At 43.5% G+C, this 24,227-nt stretch overlaps 1 protein-coding gene across 1 annotated transcript in view; it reads left to right on the top strand.

Moving 5' to 3' along the window:
* The window catches only part of LONP2 (lon peptidase 2, peroxisomal), a 90,091-nt gene extending 69,970 nt beyond the window's left edge, over nt 1-20,121 (top strand). The window contains exons 12-15 of the mRNA XM_055412827.2: nt 5,024-5,166; nt 14,986-15,193; nt 15,631-15,821; nt 19,703-20,121. Of these exons, the coding sequence (XP_055268802.1) occupies nt 5,024-5,166; nt 14,986-15,193; nt 15,631-15,821; nt 19,703-19,924 (764 nt within the window). The 3' untranslated portion in view covers nt 19,925-20,121. The remainder of the gene's footprint in view (nt 1-5,023; nt 5,167-14,985; nt 15,194-15,630; nt 15,822-19,702) is intronic.
* The last annotated feature ends 4,106 nt before the right edge of the window (nt 20,122-24,227 follow it).

The following is a 24,227-nucleotide window of genomic DNA, read 5'->3' as shown; positions in this document are numbered from 1 at the left end:
CCAAAGGAGTTAAAAAAAAAAACCAACAAACCTGTTATTCATGAAAATGAATACTTCTTCTTTCACAATCTAGAAGAAGGGGATCATTTTATGTCTATACCACAAAATGTAGCTTTTAAACTCCTGAGAGTGGGCTAGAGAGTGTAGCATATGCTTCAAGTTAAGCAGAATATACAGAATAATAAGTGATGCCCACAAGGTTCTGTCTTGAGTAAAGATGATTGTAGATAACCTGGGGCTGCGTGTGGTAGGGTGGATTTTTCTTTCTGCCACATTCAGCTGTTGGTGTTGGTACCTGTTCCTGGCCTCTGCTACTTTGCCTTGGTTGGATCACTTGCTCAGAGATACCATTTGCTGCAAGGTTTGTTCAAAAGGTAAGAAACATTTTTTTAAACAAACAAGAAAGCTCCTGGACTTTGCTGAGGCATTACAGCCCTCTGTTCTTCCTCCTGTCTTCCTCCTCTCTTAGGACCTTCCTTTGTCCCTCCTTCCCACAGTGATTCTTTGGCTCTAGGGCTTGTTTGTGTAAATCATGTTTCTCTGACAGAAAAGTGGTTGGGAAATATCACGTGATCGTGTCCTGGTGACAGCTGCTTTGGAAGGCTGACACCACCCCCCACCCCTCCTGCCCCAGGAGTTCTCAGCTATAGAATATCCTTTGGTAGTAGCTGTGGTGACATCAAGTTTCACCCTTGCTGTACCAAGGTCCACATTTGCTGTGCTAGCAGAGCAAGTTCCTTGCAGGTTCAGCCTCTGGTGCTATCTGCTTATCTGCCACCTTCATGCCATTCAGCTCCTTGGTTATGCCCTGGCCACCCTGGCTGTGTCCTGAATTAGACTCAGGACGGGCTGATAATACTGATGAGAAACATGGGGCACAGTCTTGACTCTTGGTATCTTTTTCTATTTTCTTAAATAGAATAGAAAAAATAACTTATGTCATCCCCTATGGTCATGTGTGGTCAAAGCCCTGTCTCTGGGGCCCTGGGTGGGGTTGGGGTACAGAAAGCATTTTGTTTTCTTCCAGTGAAATGGGCTATGGAATAAGACGTGTGGGTCTTAGAAGTTTGTGTTAAATACTGCTCTATATAATTCAGTTTTTCATTTATGCATAGTAAGACTTTAAGCATTATCAAATTCTCCCAGCAACTCTCTAAGGGTTACTATAATAGTTACGGTTTTACAGATTGGAAAACCAGATATGGAGAGGTAAAGTAGCTTTTTTCAAGGCCAACTGGGAAGCCAGAGCCAAGATTGGAGACTTTTATTTATTGACAATCTCATCAAGTAATCTTAACCTCATAACTCAGGGAACAGCTTGTATTAACATTTTAGATTATATAACTTCATTCTTATATACATATATATTAGTAAGATTCATGGCATGAGAAATTGTACTCCTCTCTTTCCTCCATTTGATGTTGTTTCAAAAGGCTTTTCTTGCATCACTTAAAAACACTTAGGGAAAAAAATTATTAAAAAGAACACTTAGAAAGCAGTTTTAGTGACTGTATAGTATTTTATTAGAGCCATGGCTGTACCACAGTTTACTTAATCATGCTCCTAATGTTGCGTCTTTATATTGGATCTAATTTTTGCTGTTAAAAATAGCGCTACAGTGAGTAGGTTTGTTATTTAAGCATTTATTTAAAGTTAAAGATAGGTTCCTGAGAAATAGAATCACTGGGTGTGAAATTATGACTATTTAGGAAACTTTCAATATATTGACAAACGGCTTTCCAGAAAGATTGAATCAATTTATATTTCCATAAGCAGTAGTGTTTGAGAAGATCTCTCCATTCTCTTTAATGTTGAAGAAATAGTTGTCATTTCTTAAACTTTATTGGTTACTTTAATTTGGTAACCAGAAAATGTAACTTGGCTTTTATAATTTAAACTTCTTGGGCTTCCCTGGTGGTCCAATGGCTAAGACCCCAGTGCCAGGGACCTGGGTTCAATCCCTGGTCAGGAAACGAGATCCCACATGCCTCACTGCAACTAAGACCCAGTGCAGCCAAATAAATAAATAAAAATAAATATTATTTTTTTAAAAAAGCTTCTTGGTGAAATAATCATTTTTTCATGTGACTGTTATGCATTTGTTGAGAACTGCGGTTTTACCCAGGATAAGGGCATGGAAGAAAGTTAACTGTGCAGCTCCAGCAGGAAGGGTCTGGGACGGGGCCCTTGTTCTGTTGTGGTTTGCTGTGCCTTCAAACGTCCATCTGGCACGACCGTTGTGATCTGGGGTGAGGCCAGTCGTGAGTCCCAGGGACTCTGCCGCTGTCCTCTCTGGGTGCTGATCCCTTCCGACAAGGGAGAACGGGGCATTGGAGTTGAGTCCTGAAAGCTTGTTCAAGGACGCGGGGTTCAGCTCTAACCTGGACCTCATTCCTGGAATGGCATGTTGGTGAGATGACGTTTAATGAGGAGTCAAAGTGTACACTCTGAAAATCCATTTCCTTACTCGCTTTGTGTTAACCATGGTGCAGTAGGGGCTTCCCTGGTGGCTCAATGGTAAAGAATCCACCTGCCAATGCAGGAGACACGGTAATCCCTGGGTCAGGAAGATTCCTGAGGAGGAATCTGAAGAAGGAGGAGATGGCAACCTACTCCAATACTCTTGCCTGGAAAACTCCATGGACAGAGAGGAACCTGGTGGGCAATAGTCCATGGGGTCACAAAAGAGTCCGACGTGACTTAGCAACTAAACAAGAACAACAAAGGTACAGTAGATGGTTCTTGAAATCCAGTGCCAGCCTGTCTTTTCTGATTAGCTGGTACCAGTTCCTTGACATGGAGCTTTAGTTCTCTAGGCTTGTGTTCCATGATGGAATATTTCAAAGCACAGATTAGTTCTGAGTTTATTGCTTTTTCATCACCCAGCTGCTGTGCCTAGAGCCTGGAGTGAATGGCCATCCTTTGCATTGTAAGGTCTAGTCGCATTAGAAGTAGCTCTCCCCACCCCCACCCCCTCTCTGCTCAAAGCACTGAATTCACTACTCCACTCGGAAAGCGATGGGATGTCCCAAAGCATTGATTACATAAGTGTGGATTGGCTTTCACCCATCCAGTTTTCCTTCCTCCTGTGATAGTGAATTCCAGACTGGCAACTGTAATTAGATCTCAGGAAAGCTCAACACAAAACACAACAGGCTAAAGAAACTTGCAGCCTCCTCTAGGCATCAGCTAGAGTTTCAGAGCCCTTCATTTTTAGTGTGCGGTAACCTTAGACAGTAGTGCTTTTTTTCCTGTGCATTAATTTTAATTAAGCAATGACACCTGCTTTCTGTTCCACTCTGAGATCTGTGTGTAGCTAAACGGTTGATTTAAGTGCCTTCCCACCCTCGATCACTGACATTGCTGCAGATAGAGCAGCAGGCAGAAAATTTCCCACGTGCCACCCGGGAATTGCTCGATTTTGTGAAACAGATAAGTCAGCACTGTAAGAAGTTGGAAAGATCAGGGAAGACGTCTCAGAATCTGATTGAGCCAAAGATCAAGTGACATTGCAGAAGTAGGAGTGTGAGATTATCTGTAAGTTAAGACCCATACTTGGGATACAGTGTGTGCATTGCACTTTGCAGTCTAGAGTTTTCTCTTTAATTCTTTGTATAAAGTCAAGTAGCCAACAGATAGGAAAAGGTCTGAGCTGTTGTCTGTTTTCATTTATGATTCAGTCTTGAAGAGGAGCCCTGTAGGGTCCAGCAGAAGAGTAAGCCAACAGAGGCCTTCACGCTGACATTACAACAAGGCCGCAAGACACTGGGATCTTTTGGGGACACTCCAGGATGTGTCCAGTTATCATTGGAGTCTAAAATTAAGGTCTAATATTATTAAACATATTCAGTAATCACTTTTGAAAAGAAAAGTTAGTAGAAAATACTTTTAAATTCATGAGGTATCAGAAGGATCATAGCAAAATTGGAATAAATACATAGGAATATACAATGTTTAGGTGACTTTATATAATTATCATATATTGTATGTTAATATATACAGTAATCGTCTCCAGAAGGAAGGGTGTATGTAAAGAAAGTAATAAAAGAAAAATATTTTTAAAACACTTTGAGAGATAGAACAAGAGCTAGAAAAATTAAGACAGAACTAAAGGAAAAGAAAAACAGGGAATGAAGCTAAATAGAGCCAGATATTTCCTGCCTTTTAAAACCTCTTCTCATTTTCGGTTTCTGGCTATAGACGTAAGTAACATTTTTCTTTACTCAGATTGAAATTACAAAGACCAATAGAAAAGGTCTGCTAGGGCAGCTGGCTCCTGTTCCCTGGATGTCTAATCCCAACCACAATGAGTCAGTCCTTTGACAAGATGTCAGCAACCAGGGCTCTTAGGCAGGTAAAGGAAATGGTCCATTATTATAGGGGTTTCAAGCCAGGCTTCATGTTCTCTTACCAGGCACTGACAATTATATTTGTTTTTATTGGAAAATAATAACCTTGGAGTTGAGCTGTATGTTTACACAAGAGGCATTGCTTCTTTGGGTTCTATCATTTCCAAGTTCTCGTTGCCCAATAGAAATGGGACACCTGATGGAACTCCTCTGAAGAGGGACTTGAACAGTTTAAATTGTGTTGATTTCACAGAGAATTGTACACGTTGATCTATACATCTGACCCTTGAGTGTCTGGCCTCTAAAGGCCATCAGTTGAGTAGTACCGGGCATTGCTCTTAGCTTAATATAATGGTTGAAAAGAAGACAGGCAAGGTTGCTGCTCTTCTGGGGCTTAGTCTTTAACAGGTGGAGATGAAGACAAACAAGTAAAAGTAAATGAACATAGCAATGCACTGTGTCATCCTCAGGGGCTCTTGAAAGACTAATTCTTCTATTGTGTTCCACAGATACACCAGGTGAATTTTATACAAGGTGAATTATACATGCCTTAACACATGTATGAAGGTGACTGAACTACTAGAAATCCACTGAGCTTCTGTTTGATGTTTACTGTTAATGAATTTTCATTCTGCACATCTCTGAGTGTTCTTGAGTAAATTCTTCTCCCTTAGGTTGCAAAGAACACATCTTAGAAGATGGAAAATCCAGCGCTGTCAGTGACACTACCGACTTTGCTCTCCCACCTGAAATGCCAATTTTGATTGACTTCCATGCTCTGAAAGACATCCTCGGGCCCCCTATGTATGAAATGGAGGTGAGCATTCTCGTTTCTTTGTTGATACCCACCTGTTAACTCTGTTGGTTGCCTAATAGATTGGGGGGGGAAATAGGTTTGGCTATTTGGTGAGGCTGAATTTCGTCTTCAGATTGGAAACTTGTTTTCTCTCTAGTATTAAATGTCGGTACTTAATGTGATAACAGGGCTGCCCAGGTGGCACTCGTGGTAAAGAGCTTGCCTGCTAGTGCAGGAGACCTAAGAGATGTGGGTTTGATCCCTGGATTGGGAAGATCTGGAGGAGGGCATGGCAACCCACTCCAGTATTCTTGCCTGGAGAATCCCATGGACAGAGGAGCCTGGCAGGCTACAGTCCTTGGGGTTGCAAAGAGTCAGACATGACTGAAGCAACTTAGCACAGCACAACGTGATAATACACAGGGCTTTTGCAGAGCCCCAGAGACCCTGCCTGGGTGCTCTTCTAGAAACCCAGTCTGATCTTTTTCTTTTCATTCAGTTCCATTTTAAGAACAGTGTCTCTGACTCTCCTCCTTGGAAATTCTATATTCCTATCCATGTGCTTTAATTAAGGATTCTTCCTCTGGGCTATCAAAGGCTTGGCAGAAGGCGGTAGGGAAACAGCCTGGTACATAATACCTAAGGACATGAGCCTGGCTTTAGCTTCAGGCTGCTCTCGTGCAGACCAGATGACTTCTTTCAGGATCTGTTCTTCCATCGTTACTACTAGTTCCTTTCAGGTTAAACCCACATGCAAGTCCAGCTCTATGCTGTTCCCGCTCCCCTAACCATCCCCCATAGCGGGATGCCAAGCCATAGTGGCCTGGGAGCAGGACCGAGTCAAGGCAGCTGGGTGGAAATAGGTATTTGAAGCTGTGATTACTGAGGTATGGTGATGTACTTCATAGGATGCTTACATAAGCTTTCATGAAGCAGTTACTAGAAAAATACGTATGTTACTACTGAACTTACTAGCATCTTTCTTCAGAAGCTTTCCCATCACCTTTTCTGTATAAAGGAAAAGAAATTTCAGACGATATATCTGGTACGTTAAGCAGAAGACAATCTCCCATCCAACATTTGAAACCACTACCAGTAAATATGATTTTCCTCAAATCTTAAAACTGAGGGGAAATAATTCCCAAAGCCATCTTGTTTATCTGTTTAAACTCTGAGCTGATCATTTAGCTAATGAGCCTCTACAAAGCGATCAGCTACAAGGACAGAACACATTTACTCTTGACAGTAAATGTGGTCCTGAACAGTAGAATCAGAAACATTAATTTGCTTATTTGAATTCTTAAGATACTGTGGATTTAAATTTTGAAGTGTTGAAAGAAGTGGAGCAAAACTTATCTTGGTTGAGAAAGCTGTTTCCTGTTCCGAGTAACCCAGTGATTTTGCAAGTGACGATGGAGACAGGTTCTGCTCCCGCGTGTCCAGCGGGCTTTTTGCTCTTGGCTTTCAGAACAGTCTGTCAGTCGTCCTTTGGGAATTTACAGCAGAGCAGTTAATGAAAAAACAAAAGATGGATCCTTGTTTCTGTTCCATAGGCCCTTTTCTCCCAGCCACATCTGCTCCTGTTAGGTTTGGAAGCATTGCTGACATTCTTGGAGCTTTAGCGGAGAAAGAGCCAAAGGACAGAAAAGAGAAATTTTATAAACACTGCTTAACAGCTCTGTTTGATATCTTTACAAAGATGATTTTATTTTTCTTGTAGCATCTGAGTTGTTACATATGAACAGTTTTACCAACATGAATCCTGTAGCCATTTTCCCATCTATAAATAGCATCTTAGAATAGAAGGTCTGGTGTCCGGGAGTTTGGAACATTTTGTTCATCTTTTCCACAGCTGAGAGAATTTATGCTGGTGCAGGGGGTTTCTTTCTCTACCTCTAGTGGTCTGATGACCATCACCCTCTGCCTCAACTTTTGCATCTATGAAATAAAACTTTATGGAACATTTCTTTATTATCCACAAGGGCTTTCTTTGTGCTCGGGGTCGTCCATTTTAAACACAGGAAAACCCTTAAATGAATCATGCAAAGTCACAGAAGGTGCAGTTAGTGAAGCCAGTCAGCCAACTCAAATTCAGCATTCTTTCCACTCTCCTGCACCACCCTGCAGCCAAGTTGATTCCTGCCCTTTCCTCTCTGCTGCAAAAGAATTGCTTGAAGTACAGCAATGTAACATAAAGGCATACCTGCTCTACCTCAGAGTTTCACTTCTATTCTTACCAACTGTGGTGCTCTGTTTTGGACGGGGAGGTATAAATTATAGAGTTGTTAGAAAATAGAGGAGTTTTAAAGTCCCAGGAAAAGGATACGGCGTGAAGAGCAGGGAGCCTGGGAAGAGGCCCTGAACAGGTAGGGTCACGTAGGAGAAGAGGAGCCCTCACAGCAGAGAGAAACAGAAGGAGCAGGACAAGGATGCGGTGCTGCCAGAAGAGGAAACTGTCTCAGGAACGGGGGATGTGCAGGTGTGTTTGCTGTCTGTGTCCTGGATCTGACAGCGTGGAGGCTGTGGGCGACCTTGACAGAGCCTGTTTGCAGGGAGTGATGCAGTGTGTGAAGAGGGTCTGGGCGGTGGGGAGTAGAAGGAGGTTGCCGGGAACTGCTTCTGCAGTTTGACTGTGATGGACCACACACAAGTGAGGTGGCTGGAAGGGACAGTGGAGGTCAGAGGGAGGGGGTTACACATGGCAGCCTGTTCGCTAATCAGAATAATCCCACAGAGTTGGACTGAGTCTGCTGGAGAGAGAGCTGGTACCCCAGGAGCAGTCTCTGGGAAAGTGCTATGGGAGGAGGTATTTGTGCGACAGGTGATGGAGAAATGGCCACAGAAGAGGTGATAGCGCTGGGACAAAGGCGTCTCAGTGCCCAAGGAGAGCGGTGAGGCCGGGACAGAGCTGGTGTATAACACAAGGTGTATACATGAGTAGAGTTGGTGGTCTTGAATACAAGTGAGCTGGAAGGATAAGAAAGTGAGTGGTCAGGGAAGGGAGTGGTGGAATTCAGATTTCAGAAGTTGTATGGCTTCTGTTGGCAGTCAGAACCGGGAAAAGGGTGGCTGGATTAGGTTGAGGAGTATGTTGGGGGTCAAGGGGGTGTTTAGAGACAAAGAGACCAGGTTGTTTGAGTCTCAGGTACTTGCTGAAGACACCCAGGATGATGGCGGGACTCAGGGTGGTCAGGAGGGAGAAGAGTGGTTTTGAATATACAAGGAAGTAAGCAGAGTGTGAAGATGGGAAATCCAGCCACCACAAACAGGACTGAGCAGGAGGAGGAAGAGGCCTGTCACTCACAGGGATGACCCCTCCCCCTGGACTGCGCTGGCGTCATCTGATGCGAGGGAGTAATTCTGTGTAAGTTTTTAGAAGTTGGTGAGTTAATGTATATAAAGTGCCCACCATAGTACTGTGTGGATGCATTTGTGCTGTCGTGTTTGATTCTCTGTGATTCCATGGACTGTAGCCCATCAGGCTCCTCTGTCCATGGGATTTCCCAGGCAAGAATACTGGAGTGGGTTGCCATTTCCTTCTCCAGAGGATCTTCCCAACCCAGGGATTGAACCCGAGTCTCCTGCATCTCCTGCATTGACAGGCAGATTCCTTACCACTGTGCCATCTGGGAAAACCACCATAGTGCCTGCTGCTGCTAAGTCACTTTAGTCGTGTCCAACTCTGTGCGACCCCATGGACGGCAGCCCACCAGGCTCTGCCATCCCTGGGATTCTCCTGGCAAGAACATTGGAGTGGGTTGCCATTTCCTTCTCCAATGCATGAAAGTGAAAAGTGGAAGTGAAGTCACTCAGTCGTGTCCAACTCTTAGCGACCCCATGGACTGTGCCCATGGGATTTTCCAGGCAAGAGTACTGGAGTGGGTTGCCATTGCCTTCTCTGACCATAGTGCCTAGTACATGCTAAAAAAACGAACAAATTCTAGTTTGTGTAACCACCATGCATCCTAAAAACACATAGACCCATGTCAAGTCACAAAACGAAAAGTCCCTGTAATTTTTATTATAAGCCTCATTATTATTTGCTTTAATAACATGACCATCCCTTATTGTGCTTTCAGTTCAGTTCAGTTGCTCAGTTGTGTCCGACTCTTTGCCACCCCATGGACTGCAGCACACCAGACCTCCCTGTCCATCACCAACTCCCGGAGTTTACTCAAACTCATGTCCATTTAGTTGGTGATGCCATCCAACCATCTCATCTTCTGTCGTCCCCTTCTCCTCCTGCCTTCAATCTTTCCCAGCATCAGGGTCCTTTCCAGTGAGTCAGTTCTGCGCATCAGGTGGCCAAAGTATTGGCGTTTAAGCTTCAGCATCAGTCCTTCCAATGAATATTCAGGACTGATTTCCTTTAGGATTGCCTGGTTTGATCTCTCTGCAGTCCAAGGACTCTCAAGAGTCTTCTCCAACACCACAGTTCAAAAGCATCAATTCTTCGGCACTCAGCTTTCTTTATAGTCCAACTCTCACATCCATACATGACCACTGGAAAAACGATAGCTTTGACTAGATGGACCTTTGTTGGCAAAGTAATGTCTCTGCTTTTTAATATGCTGTCTAGGTTGGTCATAACTTTTCTTCCAAGGAGCAAGCGTCTTTTAATTTCATGGCTACTGTGATTTACTTTTATTGAAGATGAGTCTGCAAAAATATGTTAGTACCAAAAAACGTTACTGACCTAGCAAACTAACAGTGAGGAGCAATGACAGGAAGGCACACTTCTGCTTGTGTTACATTCCTTTAGAATTCTCTCAGCAGGTTGAAAAAGGAGTTCCTGAACAAATGAGAAACTTCGTTTAGATTTCAAATTTAGGAACAGTATCATTAGTCACTTTTTCATATATAATAACAAGATCAGTTAAATCCACTTAAAAAAAAAATAAAAGATCTCCCTGTGTTAAGAGATTTTAAAAATGGGAGAGAATGAAGCAGGTGTGGGCGCCCAAGGAAGTCTAGGCTTCCTTCTCCCTGACTGCTTCTCAGATCACCTCCTCAGAGCAGGCCTGGATCCAGATATGGAGAATTTAGGAGGGGCCCAGCTGTTGAACCTTACTGAGCTAGTCAGTTATGAGATTGCTATTAATAATGGTAAATTTGGTTATGGTTACTTTTATTGATTATGTGAACCTCTTTGGGGTGAGATGAGAATCTCACTTTCATTATCATCCTAGTGAAGCCAAGAGAAGCCTCCACATGATTAGATACACACACATATACATATATGTGTATGTCTCCATATTGACATACATACAAATTAGATACATTATATAAATATTATACAACTCTGCAGTTCATACTCCCCTCCCGAAAAAAAAATATATATGAAGAGTTCCTATATACCTCTGGGGATGCTGTCTTAATCCCACAGATTGCAAATATGGTGCCTCAATCAGAAGAACACATAAATTCTAGGGTTTCCAGGTTGCATTTGATTTTCAGCCTCAGAAAACCAGTCATCCAAGCCACGAGTGTGTTTGGTCCAGTCTGCTAATCCTGACAATCTGTCATCTGAGTATTTGTGACTCCATTCATAATGAGTATGAAATATGATAAATGAAGTGTGATATATGAAAAGTCCTCATCCAGATGTCTCTACCCTTAGAAAAAAACAGTAATAAAGGGAAGAAGAGACGTGGAGATGTTAAAAAAGCATCCTGAATAGAATGCAGGTGAACTCCAGGAGATTCCATCCACGTGCTTTCCTTGCAGACAGACACAGTCAGCTGCTAGGAATAACCAGGGTGTGTGAACACTAAGGAAATGCCCAAAGAGTCATGGTAGTAAATTCCTCCTCCATCCTTCTGATTCAGACCTGCCATGTGCCATACCCCCGTTAAGACTGCACCGACGCTGCGCTCGCCTGGCCCACCACCAGTGCCAAGGAAAGGCCTTCCTTACTGGAAGCATCTGAAAGCGGCTGGCTTTCAGCAGCACTGGTGCTGGGCCAGACAGGGCTGTGTCACACTGCTTCCAGAGGCTGACCCCAGGGCCCCCCCAAGCAAAACGCTGCCGAAACACATTTATAACTAGAAAAATCAGATATTCCTCCCAAGACTTTACAGAAGTTGGCAGATGGAGAGCTGCTGTGGTGACAGCCCTGGCAGGAATATGCCATATGAGCTATAAAAGAAACCATCGTGTGGTGTAACCATCACCACGGGGCAAACCTGCGCACAAGCCACCGCCGTCTGACAGGCAGGTTTTGCGTTTAGTGAGGCGCCGTGCTTGTCTTTGGAGAGAAGGCCCACGATATTATCCTGTCTTGAGTCCCTGGCACATGCTGGCCTCTCTGCTGTGAAAGGGCATCCTGGCTTTTTTCTGCCCAGCAGACACCTGTCCCAGCTCCCCAGACATGGGCCCTCGCCTCTGCAGGGCTCTCTGTAGACAAGAGCTGGCTAGATCCTCTTGTTGCACTCCCCGTACTGGGGGATTAGCGGCCCCTTATTCTTTGTGGTTAGGCAGGTAAGTCTGTCGTGGCCCTGAGGTTTTGGCTTGCTATCCCTGTGATCTGTGATGGAGCCTGGAGCCAGATGCTAGTAAAGCCTGGATGGATGAAGGAAAAATTTAATCCCTCCAATGGCCACAATAGTAACTAACCAGGTGTTAAAACTGCAGGCTTTGGTCTAGTCTTGGAATGGTCACAAAGAGTTGTGTGTTATTTACTATTTCAGTCAAATATCAATAAATATCACTATTGAGTTAATCAAGAGTAAAGAACAGAGTGAAATTGGCAGTGATTAGATGCTCAAATGCTCCTTAAACGCTGCTGTCACTGAAGTGTTAGGAATGCAACCATACTTTATAAGACATATCCTATCATTAACTTTATTAAATATATTAAACATTTCCTCAGTTTGCATATTTACATGATTGATATAATTGTTACAGAAGAAACTGACCATTTCTTTGAACAAGCTTTAGTTAACAGATAAAGGAAACTGAAGCACCAGTTTGAAGGGAAATTGAATGACAAATGAACTTGAGATACTCATGTTCCAACTTGACATTTAGAGGGGGAAAAATGTTCTAAGCATCAAGCTGAGGCCTGTCTTACCTAATATAATTGATGATTCCACAATCCAGTAATGGAGTTGCTGCTGCTGCTGCTGCTGCTAAGTCACTTCAGTCGTGTCCGACTCTGTGTGACCCCATAGACGGAAGCCCACCAGGCTCCCCCGTCCCTGGGATTCTCCAGGCAAGAACACTGGAGTGGGTTGCCATTTCCTTCTCCAATGTGTGAAAGTGAAAAGTGAAAGTGAAGTCGCTCAGTCATGTCCGACCCTTAGCGACCCCACGGACTGCAGCCTACCAGGCTCCTCCATCCATGGGATTTTCTAGGCAAGAGTACTGGAGTGGCTTGCCATTGCCTTCTCCGAGTAATGGAGTTAGAAACTGGTAACAAAGCACCAGTGGATGTAGTTTTGAAATTATTGTGTTGAATCTCATTAGGGAATTCTATAAAATACAAATTTTTCTATACACAGTTTAAGATGGCTGCATTCAGGAGCAGGAAAGAGCATATATCTCATCTTTTAAATTCATATTTACTTGTACTCACTATCTCTGAGGGAAAAATACTTAGAAAATGGATGCTTGGTAGTTAGAGAACTGTTTATTTCAGAACAAATGACTTTGAAGAGTATGACTCCAAGTTCGTGGGTTACAGATTCTTTTTTTTTCAATATGTAATACTATACATATATGGTTTGGGCTTCACGGGGTCTTAATTGCTGTACTCTTCATTGTGGTGCAAGGGCCCAGTGGCGCTGCGGCACGTGGGCTCTTAGTTCCCTGACCAGGGATCGAACCTGTGTCCCCTGCATTGGAGGGCTGATTCTTAACCACCGGACACCAGGGAAGGCCCTGGACCCCTGACTGTCTTGGATGACTATTAGCCTCATCACGAGATTCTCGGTTTGACAGCAGCTCCTGCCCTCGGTTCTCCCACCCCTTTGTGTTGTTGAGTTACACAGATTTGTCACTGGTCCCATTTTCAGGTTAGTATTAGAACACTTGCCATCAGGCTAGAATAAAGTGATTATGAGCCTGGGTGGTTTCGGTGTGGCCACATGTACTTATCTCCCCTCCTGCCTTTCAGTGAGCTATGCACCAGTTACTTCTGCCCGGAACAGCGCGACTCTCCAGTAGATGGAGAGTGCTGGAAACTGGCGTGGTTTCTTGAAGCAATGTGATAATCAGCATGAATCTTACTATCGATTCTTTGGGCATATTATTTTGACAGAGTGAGTTTTGAGGATTTAGCTATTTTAAAAAGGGGGGAATTGTTCTTGTTATAGCTAACAGTTGTACAGTATGGCTTTTCCTGTTAAATTAGCACAGGATTAAGTATATTGAGGATAATTGTTTAGGGCTGGTTCGGGTCACTCAGCCCTAGAAAAGAGCCATGAAGTAAAAACAGGAACCCCTGGCAAGTTCCCACCCACTAGGTGTCTTTCAGGTATAGAGAATTGCTTTTATATTAGCAAGAATAAGCCTTGTGAACACTTTTATAAATAGTTGTTTCTGTGTTTTCCTTAAATAGAACTGATCTTCTGCCCGTTGTTCTTTTGCATTTTTCTGCTTGAGTAGATACAGAACAGGGCAGATGCGAAGGTGAAATCCATGGTGCACAGCGTCAGCTCAGCCATCACTACAGCCTGGCCTTCCCAGTGTCTAACTTATCATTAAATAAAAAATTAAAATTTTAAATATAAAACCAACTTTAAAAATAGGCTTTTATGTTCACTATTAAAAACAAGTGCCCAATAGCTTCAGAGGATTTCACACATCCATTTAAAATCAGGATTTTCAGCATCTAAGCCCCTTGGAAAAAGAGGGAGCATCCCCCAAACAGCCCTTTAACCGGAAACTCATCCTATAGACTCTGCTGCACCTTAGAGAGAAGGTTACCTCTCAGTGGAAAAATCTCATGCTTGCGTTAGTGCTGGGTTGATATATTGTGCCCAGTTCCTCTAACATGCATAGCTTCTATAGGAAAAGAAATTTGAAGGCTCAGCATGTGCAATAAAAGTTAACATGATTGTTTTTCAACTGGTACTTTTTATATGTTTTCATAACTTGGATGTGTTAACGTGTCTGGCTCGTAATCTCTAGTGAGTGACACGATCGGTTTGAGATGGCAGTGAGAGCTTATTCTCAACACTAGCAAGGGACTAAGCGGATTTGTTGATCTAATATAGATTGCTGTGTCTCGGGTTTGTTCAGATTTATATGGACAGCTTCTGAGGATGAAAAAAAAGGCAGCGAGGCAGCATGGTGGGCCTTCGAGCACACAGAGAGGATCCAGGACATCGTGAAGCAGCACTTCACAGCATCTCTGCAGCAATAAGGAAAAAGTAAAGATGAGTGGCGGGGAAGTGCGATCCAGGGGTTTTAATAAATACTCTCCCTCTTGGCCTCTGGAGCTAACAGTTCTCAATAGCGTGTTTGAAAAGAGAGTAGCAGTTTCATGATTGCCTGAAATGAAGTTTGGCACTGGAGTGTTGTAAAATATGCAGCCTAATATAAAAATACTGAGGTAAATAAAACGATTGTGTTTGTTCCTTGAAAATTAGGGCATGTGGTGCTTAAGCATCGAAGTCATTCATACATACTTTAAGGTAAAACTGTTTCTGATAAATGCCAAACCTCCTGATTTGGCAGAATGCCTGTGTGACTCCAAATTGAGCGCAGTAGTAAGTTTTTTGAGGTGCAGCGTACGCTCAGGTCCTCTGAGGGGGATCCTGCCTTTGTGATTAGGTCAGCCTGAAAAGTGCTTGGCTCTTGTTGACCTTACTGTTCATTTTCCTTCTTTCTCCCAAGGTGTCTGAGCGTTTGAGTCAACCAGGAGTGGCAATCGGTTTGGCTTGGACTCCTTTAGGCGGGGAAATCATGTTTGTGGAGGCAAGTCGGATGGATGGGGAAGGCCAGTTAACTCTGACCGGCCAACTGGGGAATGTCATGAAGGAGTCTGCCCACCTCGCTATCAGCTGGCTGCGCAGCAACGCCAAGAAATACCATCTGACCAATGGTGAGTGGCCCGCCCCAGGGTGGGGGCGGGGTGGGGGGCATGCTCAAAGCTGTGGGCAAAGAAGAGCCTTGGGATCAGGACCCAGGAGGTATCCCACAGTTCTGAAACAGAGATAAAGAAGAGCTTTAAATGATCACTTGACACCTTAAAGCACAGACCTTTGCTTTTGAACTGCAGGGGAAATTCTAGTTCCCAGTTGAGGACTGTTTGACGGGAACCTGAGCTGGAAACTGCTGCCAAGAGTTTGTTTTGATTTTCCTTCTACTTGGAACAGAATTAAGCTGTTCTTCCACACCTCCACTTATACTGCCCACTAATATTTTGAAGGATTTATTTACTCCAAACATTCATTTTTATCTCTTTGATTTTCTTTTTTCAGAGAAACAGAAAACCAGTTTAATTTTTCTACATCAAAATCTTTTTTTCCTTTTTTAAAGTTTCTGGAAGTTTTGATCTTCTTGAGAACACAGACATCCATCTGCACTTCCCAGCTGGAGCTGTCACAAAAGATGGACCATCTGCTGGAGTCACCATAGCAACCTGTCTCGCCTCACTTTTCAGTGGGCGGCTGGTGCGTTCAGATGTAGCCATGACTGGTGAAATCACACTGCGAGGTCTTGTTCTTCCAGTAAGTATGAGAAAGCCTATTTGTATGGTTTTTAAATTTTTTAATTTAAGATTTTTATTAATAGTATTTTAAAATCTAAATTAATAGTGGTTTGCCATCTTCCTATGAATGGCTTAGTTTTAAATACATATTTTTTATGTCTGCAATTCAGATTTTAACATTTTGATCAAATGAAAAACTGATTTTCCCTATGTTTTCCCTTCCACTAAAAAAGAAAACTTGCTGACAGGAAAAAATACCAGTCTGGTTACCAGAAACATTAGCTGTTTAGATGAAGATTTGAGGCTTTATTTTAGTTAATGAATTGTTAAATATATAGCATATGTGTGAAATAGGATGGTGGCTGTGTATTTTATTTTGGCTGCACAAGTCTTACGTGCAGTGCCTGGGCTGCTGTTGTTGTGGAGCATGGGTAGTATATGGGCTTGATGGTTGTGGCAGCAAGCTTAGTCACCCCATGTAGCATGTGGGATTTCAGTTCCCTGACCAGGGATCAAGAAGGCTGATTCTTAACCACTAGATGGATGGTAGCTGTTTTTAAACTTTAAGCCCAGTTCTCACCTTTTGAAATTCCTGTGAGACCTCCTATCCTCCTACAGATAACTTCAGTTCAGTTCAGTCAGTTCAGTCATGTCCGACTTTTTGCGACCCCATGAATCGCAGTATGCCAGGCCCCTCTGTCCATCACCAACTCCGGAGTTCACCCAAACTCATGTGCATCAAGTTGGTGATGCCATCCAGCCATCTCATCCTCTGTTGTCCCCTTCTCCTCCTGCCCCCAGCATCAGGGTCTTTTCTAATCAGTCAACTCTTCACATGAGGTGGCCAAAGTATTGCAGTTTTAGCTTCAGCATCAGTCCTTCCAATGAACACCCAGGACGGATCTCCTTTAGGATGGACTGGTTGGATCTCCTTGCAGTCCAAGGGACTCTCAAGAGTCTTCTCCAACACCACAGTTCAGAAGCATCAGTTCTTCAGTGCTCAGCTTTCTTCATAGTCCAACTCTCACATCCATACATGACCACTGGAAAAACCATAGCCTTGACTAGACGGACCTTTGTTGGCAAAGTAATGTCTCTGCTTTTTAATATTCTATCTAGTTTGGCCATAATGTTCCTTCCAAGAAGTAAGCATCTTTTCATTTCATGGCTGCAGTCACCATCTGCAGTGATTTGGGAGCCCAAAAAATAAAGTCTGACACTGTTTCCACTGTTTCCCCATCTATTTCCCATGAAGGGATGGGACCAGATGCCATGATCTTAGTTTTCTGAATGTTGAACTTTAAGCCAACTTTTTCACTCTCCTCTTTTACTTTCATCAAGAGGCTTTTTAGTTCCTCTTCACTTTCTGCCATAAGGGTGGTGTCATCTGCATGTCTGAGGTTACTGATATTTCTCCTGGCAATCTTGATTCCAGCTTGTGCTTCTTCCAGCCGTGTTTCTCATGATGTGCTCTGCGTATAAGTTAAATAAGCAGGGTGATAATATACAGCCTTGACGTACTCCTTTTCCTATTAGATTACTGTAATGATAGATTGATAGAAAAATGTATAGAAAAGAAGTAGTACAAAATGAAAGTTTGTAGTAAAGACTCACCATTCTTAATTGCTAAATGTTGAAAAAGTTCTGTACATACGAGGCTTTGGGGCTCCAGCCTACATGGTAATTACTTATAAAAACACTGAAAAATGCATAAAACTTGAGAGATCATTTAGAGGTTTAAGTCATTAGGTAGCAGTAGCAGTCTAATAGTAAGCAGGTTTGATAGCAAACTGAGAAAAAAAGAAATGTTCTTTATTCTGAGAACACCTCTGCTTTAATGAAGTAATGGTGAAAGTAGGTCATAGAATCACCAATTAAGATCACTAAAAATGCTCTCAGTTCTCTGGGTTTTTAAATTTAATTCAACCAGGAAGTCATATCCTAAACCATATTTATGTTCTGTACTCAAAAGGAATGTTGATCTCTTTTCTTCACGTTGCCCCAGAACTATTGCATTTCTAGTGACTTGGTGGTTAACACTAGCTGTACTACTAAAAGGAAATGAACAAGTGCTTTACTAACCATAAACTTGTTAGTTTCCTAGTTCAAAATGGTAAGCCAAGTGAGGGAATAAATTATAATGGTCAAAAATGAGTGGGGAGCCATCAGCTGATAGTTCAGCCAAGTTCTAGAAGATAGAAGTATCCCAACTGATGTAACAGGATTGGAGGTAGAGACATTCTTCCCAGCAGGAACCTGGTGAAAAGCACTGGGTCAGAGCCAGAAGGTTCAGACCAGGAGAACAGGAAGGGGATGGGAAACAAAAACCAGGGCATTCATTGGAATCTCCACAGAACAAATGGCTCTTCTGCTAGATCCCCTGCACTCAGAGCACATCGCACCCAGGTAAAGGCTTTCCCACCCCCAGGGGAGGACAGCCACAGCAACTCTGAGGAAGCCTTCAGTTTTTACCTATTACATGAGACATGGAGAAAAGCAGCAGCATTTAAGAAAAAGACCTGCTAAGCCTAGAGAAAACATAATTCAAGAACAGAGAATAAGACAAAGCTCTTGAATTTAAAATGATGGTTTTAGGAATTGCTCAAAGAACTGTTCAGAAAAAAATAGAAAAAAACAATCTGACAGATCCAGCATCTAAACTGAGAAAATAAGAGTAGAACAAATTGTCAAGGAAATAACAGAGCATTTCCTAGAATTGAAGGCTGTGTTCAGTTTGAAAGGACCTAAGAAAGATTGAAAGGACCAACTCAGAAAAAGGATTGCATTCTCATGACTTCCCAGTCACCAAGGACAAAGCTTACTCACTGATGACACTAGACATACAGCACCTTTAAGACCCTACTGTCAGGTAAATGTGAACGCAGAATAGACATTGCCATACATTCATCTCACACTCTCTCTGACGAAGGTACCTTGAAAGTGTAGTTCAGCAGCATAAAGAAAAAGCCTGGAAAGAGAGTGACAGTGCGACAGGATGGCAGCAGTGCAGCAGGTGGGAGGCGCCTTCCGGGGGATTATCTGTATGTGGCATCTATTGCTGCATACACACCACCCCAGAACAATAGTTACTTTTAGTTTCTGTGGGGCAGGAATTCAGGAGAGGCTTAGCTGGGCTCTTCTGGCCCAGGGACTGTCACTGTGTGGTCACTATACCAGCCCGGTCTGTCATCTGCAAGTTGACTGGGGCAGAGGGAACTGCTTCTATTGTGGTTCACTCATGACTGCACATTGGTCCTGGTCGGCAGGAGGCCCCAGGTCCTCACTTCAGAGCCTCTCCCTAGACAGCTGGGGTGATCTCAGACACCTGAGCTACCTATAAACAAGACTGATGTGAGTACAGAAAGGAATAGAAATATAAAAGGGAATCATGGACAGAAGAGGTGCTCATACCTGTCAAAAATTAAGAATTAAAAAAAAAAAGTTTAGAATTTTCCATTAATAGGATTTCCGTTCCGTTCTGTTCAGTCGCTCAGTTGTGTCCGACTCTTGTGTCCAACTCTTTGCGACCCCGTGGACTGTAGCCTACCAGGCTTCTCCGTCCATGGGATTCTCCAGGCAAGAATACTGGAGTGGGTTACCATTTCCTTCTCCAGGGGATCTTCCCGACCCAGGGATTGAACCCAGGTCTCCCGCATTGGAGGCAGATGCTTTAACCTCTGAGCCACCAGGGAAGCCCTAATAGGATTTAGTATGGTGCTAATTGAAATGTAAAGAATATACTATTAACCTTTTTAGTGGCTTTCTCAGCTCAAGCTCTAAGGAAATGGAAGATGATTTGGATGTTCTAAAATAGCAATGAAAGAAAGGTAGGTCAGGGTTTATCTCAAGGCCTGAGGATGATCATAAATAAACCTTCCTAACGTTCTCCTCTCCTTACAGGTGGGTGGAATTAAAGACAAAGTGCTGGCAGCACACAGAGCGGGGTTGAAGCGCGTCATTATTCCTCAGAGGAATGAGAAAGACCTTGAAGAAATCCCAGCCAATGTCCGGCAGGATTTAAGTTTCATCACAGCAAGCTGCCTGGATGAAGTTCTTAATGCAGCTTTTGATGGTGGCTTTACTGTCAAGAGCAGACCTGGTCTCCTAAATAGCAAATTGTAGCCCAGATCGCAACAGAATTTTAAGTTACAAAGTGCCAAAAGGTACTGACATGATTTTATTCGCACCAATAGGGGTAAAGCAAAATGTCCCTAATTTGTGAACATAATCACAGCAGTAACAAGCCTCACTCAAGTGGTGGCTAGTGTTTATTATAGAAATGTTAATTTAATAAATTGATTAAATTGGAATTGAACTCTTGTTTTGAATGGGCTCATTACTGTCCCTGGCAAGTTACAGAACAGTGGTTTTCTTGTGGTTCCAAACAGAAACCTCTGTATTACCTGAGAACTTGACAGAAATGTGATCTCTCAAAACCCATCAGCAGCAGACCTTCTGAATCAAACTCGGGGGATAGGAGCCAATCTGTACTAAGCCACCAGGTGATTCTGGCATGTAGTCAAGGTCAGAACCATTGAGATAGACCATTACCTTAGCAGATGCACCTATGGACTTTATTGGCCCCTCAAAGCAACCAGAAGGGGGACTAAGCAAAGGTGAAACTCTAGCCAACCATTGGTCTTTGTGGAGCGTACTCAGGGGAAGCAAACTCTGATGAGGTCTACACATCCCGATGTAGGCCCCTTCCTTGCTGGGGGGAGTAACAGAGTGGCCTGTGTTGGCTCCCATGACAAACACACCGACCCTAAATGTCTGTGATCTTAGGAAAAAGATCCAGAAGGAGGCAGCCGTCCATCCGGGGATGGTCCCTATGCTTGGTGTCCTGACTCCTGCCGCCTCCCCTTCGGTTCCTTGTTTGCCTGGTAGACTTGTCTTCTCCCATGACTCAGTCCCGGATGTGGGTCTTTTGAGATACGGGTCTTGGACCGAGTCATAGGAGAAGACAAGTCTACTAGAGGACGTCTTCCAGCACTGGGCACTGGCTCAGGCAAACAAGGAACAGAAGGGGAGGTGGCAGGAGATACCGGAAAAGACCCTGAAGCTGGGAAAGACTGAAGGCAGGGGGGCCACAGAGGATGAGATGGTTGGATGGCATCACCGCCCTGATGGACAGGAGTTAGAGCAAGGTCCCGGAGTTGGTGATGGACAGGGAAGCCTGGCGTGCTGCAATCCATGGGGTCTCAAAGAGTCGGATACGACTGAGCGACTGAACTGAACTGAGGATATGGGTAACTTCTGTGTACTAGCATTTGAACTTTCTGTATCTTAGTTTTCCTTACCTTTAAAATGCAAATAATTGTACTCATCAGTCTTACTGTAAAGATAGTTAGAATGCAACATAAAATAATGTTGAACAGTTTCTAATCATCATTCCAGCCACTAATGGATTTTCAAATCTTATTACAAAATATAACAACAGACTTGTAAAGATACTTTGAAATTTCTTGGATAAGAATGTGTTAGTTGCTCAGTCGTGTCCAACTCTTTGCAACCCCATGGACTGTAGCCCGCCAGGTTCCTCTGTCCACGGGATTCTCCAGGCAAGAATACTGGAGTGAGTTGCCATTCCCTTCTCCAGGGGATCCTCCTGATTCAGGAATCAAACTCCTTTCTCCTGCATTGCAGGCAGATTCTTTACCATCTGAGCCACTAGGGAAGCCCTGGATAAGAATAAGGTGTACAAATTACCCAAATACTGTGCTCAGACCTGGTAATAAAAATCTGAAGGTGTTCTGGGAAGACAAGTCCAGATCTGGGACTGTGGCCAGTGGTAGCAGGCACCAGGAATTTTGAAAACATTTCATTGACTATCTTCTCAGTACTATGAATTATTATTTCTGCTCAATCATCTTACAAGGGTAGGAAAAGAAACTATGATCTTAATTTGTTCTCGGCAACCAGAGGGAGCTAATCCATACCCACGTTACTCTGTCTTGTCCCACCCAGTAATGCACACTCTTCAAAGTGGGAGTTCTCTGTATTCTTCCTCAAAATTCCTGAGCATGCAGCTTTGTGCTGGCCCTTTAACAGCAGCAGGGCATCTGCCATGACCTCTGACTTTGAGCATGTGTTTCCTCACTAAAGGAACTGACCAGGAAAATCTGTATGAGACTAACGTGTATGAGACTAACAGTGTGACCTTCCATTTCTCTAGCATTGTTTTCTGTTTGTTGTTTCAAATCTAAGCTTTTACTTTTTAAAAATTATGGCAAAATCATTTACCATTTTAACTTAAAAGTGTATATGGGGTTGTTAATTATACTAATGTACAGTCATCACCACTATTATCCAAAGCTTTTTCATCATCTTAAACTGAAACTCTGTGTCCATTAAAAAAGTAACTTCACATCCCTTCATTCCACAGGCCCAGTTCAGTTCAGTTCAGTCGCTCAGTCGTGTCCGACTCTCTGCGACCCCATGAATCACAGCACGCCAGGCCTCCCTGTCCATCACCAACTCCTGGAGTTCACTCACTTATGTCCACAGAGTCGGTGATGCCGTCCAGCCATCTCATTCTCTGTCGTCCCCTTCTCCTCCCACCCCCAACCTTCCCAGCATCAGAGTCTTTTCCAGTGAGTCAACTCGTCGCATGAGGTGACCAAAGTATTGCAGTTTCAGCTTTAGCATCAGTCCTTCCAATGAACACCCAGGATTGATCTTTAGAATGGACTGGTTGAATCTCCTTGCAGTACAAGGGACTCTCAAGAGTCTTCTCCAACACCACAGTTCAAAAGCATCAATTCTTTGGCGATCAGCTTTCTTCACAGTCCAACTCTCACATCCATGCATGACCACGGGAAAAACCATAGCCTTGACTAGACGGACCTTGGTTGGCAAAGTAATGTCTCTGCTTTTTAATATACTATCTAGGTTGGTCATCACTTTCCTTCCAAGGAGTAAGCGTCTTTTAATTTCATGACTGCAATCAGCATTCGCAGTGATTTTGGAGCCCAAAAAAATAAAGTCTGACACTTTGAACTGTTTTTCCATCTATTTCCCATGAAGTGATGGGACCAGATGCCATGATCTTTGTTTTCTGAATGTTGAGCTTCAAGCCAACCTTTTCACTCTCCTCTTTCACTTTCAGCAAGAGGCTTTTTAGTTCCTCTTCACTTTCTGCCGTAAGGGTAGTGTCATCTGCATATCTGAGGTTATTGATATTTCTCCACAGGCCCTGGTAACCACTATTTTGTCTCTGAATTTCCCAAGTGCCTAACGTAAGTGGAATCATATAATAAGTATCTACCCTTTTGTGTCTGGGGTATTTCACTTAGCATGTTATCAGTGTTTATCCATGTTGTAGCTTGTATCAGAATTTCATATCTTTAAGACTGATTAATATTCCACTGTTGGACATATGACATTTTAATCATTCATCTTTTTTCTGCCTGTAGGCTATTGTGCTGTGAACGAGTGTACACAGCACTTGTCTCTGAGTCTGTTTTACATTCTTTTGGAAAGATGTTTGAGGAACCCACGTATGTTTCCCACCACAGCCGCATCATTTGACATTCCCACCAGCAACACACAAAGGTTCTTCTCTCCATCTTGCCGGCACTTATTTTCATTAAAGAATTATTTTTGGTTGCACTGGGTCTTCTTCACTGTGCTCAGGCCTTGTCTAGTTGCAATGTGCCAGCTTCTCACTGCAGCGGCTTCTCTTGTGAAACACAGGCTCTAGGTGCACAGGCTCCAGTAGTGACGGCACAGGCTTAGCTGCTCTGCAGCATGTAGACCAGGGATCGAACCCTGCATTGGCTGGCAGATTCTTACCTGTTGTACCACCAGGAAGTCCTATTTTCGTTACTGGTAACGACCATCCTGAGGGTATGAAGAAGCATCTCATGGTTTTCATTTACATTTCCCTAGTACTCTAGCCTGGAAAATCCCATGGACGGGGGAGCCTGGTGAGCTGCAGTTGATGGGGTTGCAAAGAGTCGGACACGACTGAGCAACTTCACTTTCACTTTTCACTTTCATGCATTGGAGAAGGAAATGGCAACCCACTCCAGGTTTCTTGCCTGGAGAATCCCAGGGACGGCGGAGCCTGGTGGGCTGCCGTCAGTGGGGTCACAGAGTCGGACATGACTGAAGCGACTTAGCAGCAGTGACTAATAATGTTTTTTTCTTTATAGCAATGTTTGTTTCCCATAGACCCTTTATGTCAGCTGGGTTTTTTGAGAACTGCTGCTGCTGCTGCTAAGTCGCTTCAGTCGTGTCCGACTCTGTGCGACCCCATGTACTGCAGCCTACCAGGCTCCTCTGTCCATGCGATTTTCCAGGCAAGAGTACTGGAGTAGGGTGCCATTGCCTTCTCCGTGAGAACTTCTAACTAACTTAAATTCCAGTTCAGCAGGCCTACAGGCAAGGGCTTGTTAATCAGTGTACTTATCTAGTGCTTTCA

Source organism: Moschus berezovskii, chromosome 22 (assembly GCF_049115385.1).
Source record: "Moschus berezovskii isolate FMDL1 chromosome 22, NW_MosBer_1.0, whole genome shotgun sequence".
NCBI lineage: Eukaryota > Metazoa > Chordata > Mammalia > Artiodactyla > Moschidae > Moschus > Moschus berezovskii.
Note: the sequence above shows the minus strand (reverse complement) of the source record. Positions and strands in the feature narration are given on the sequence as shown.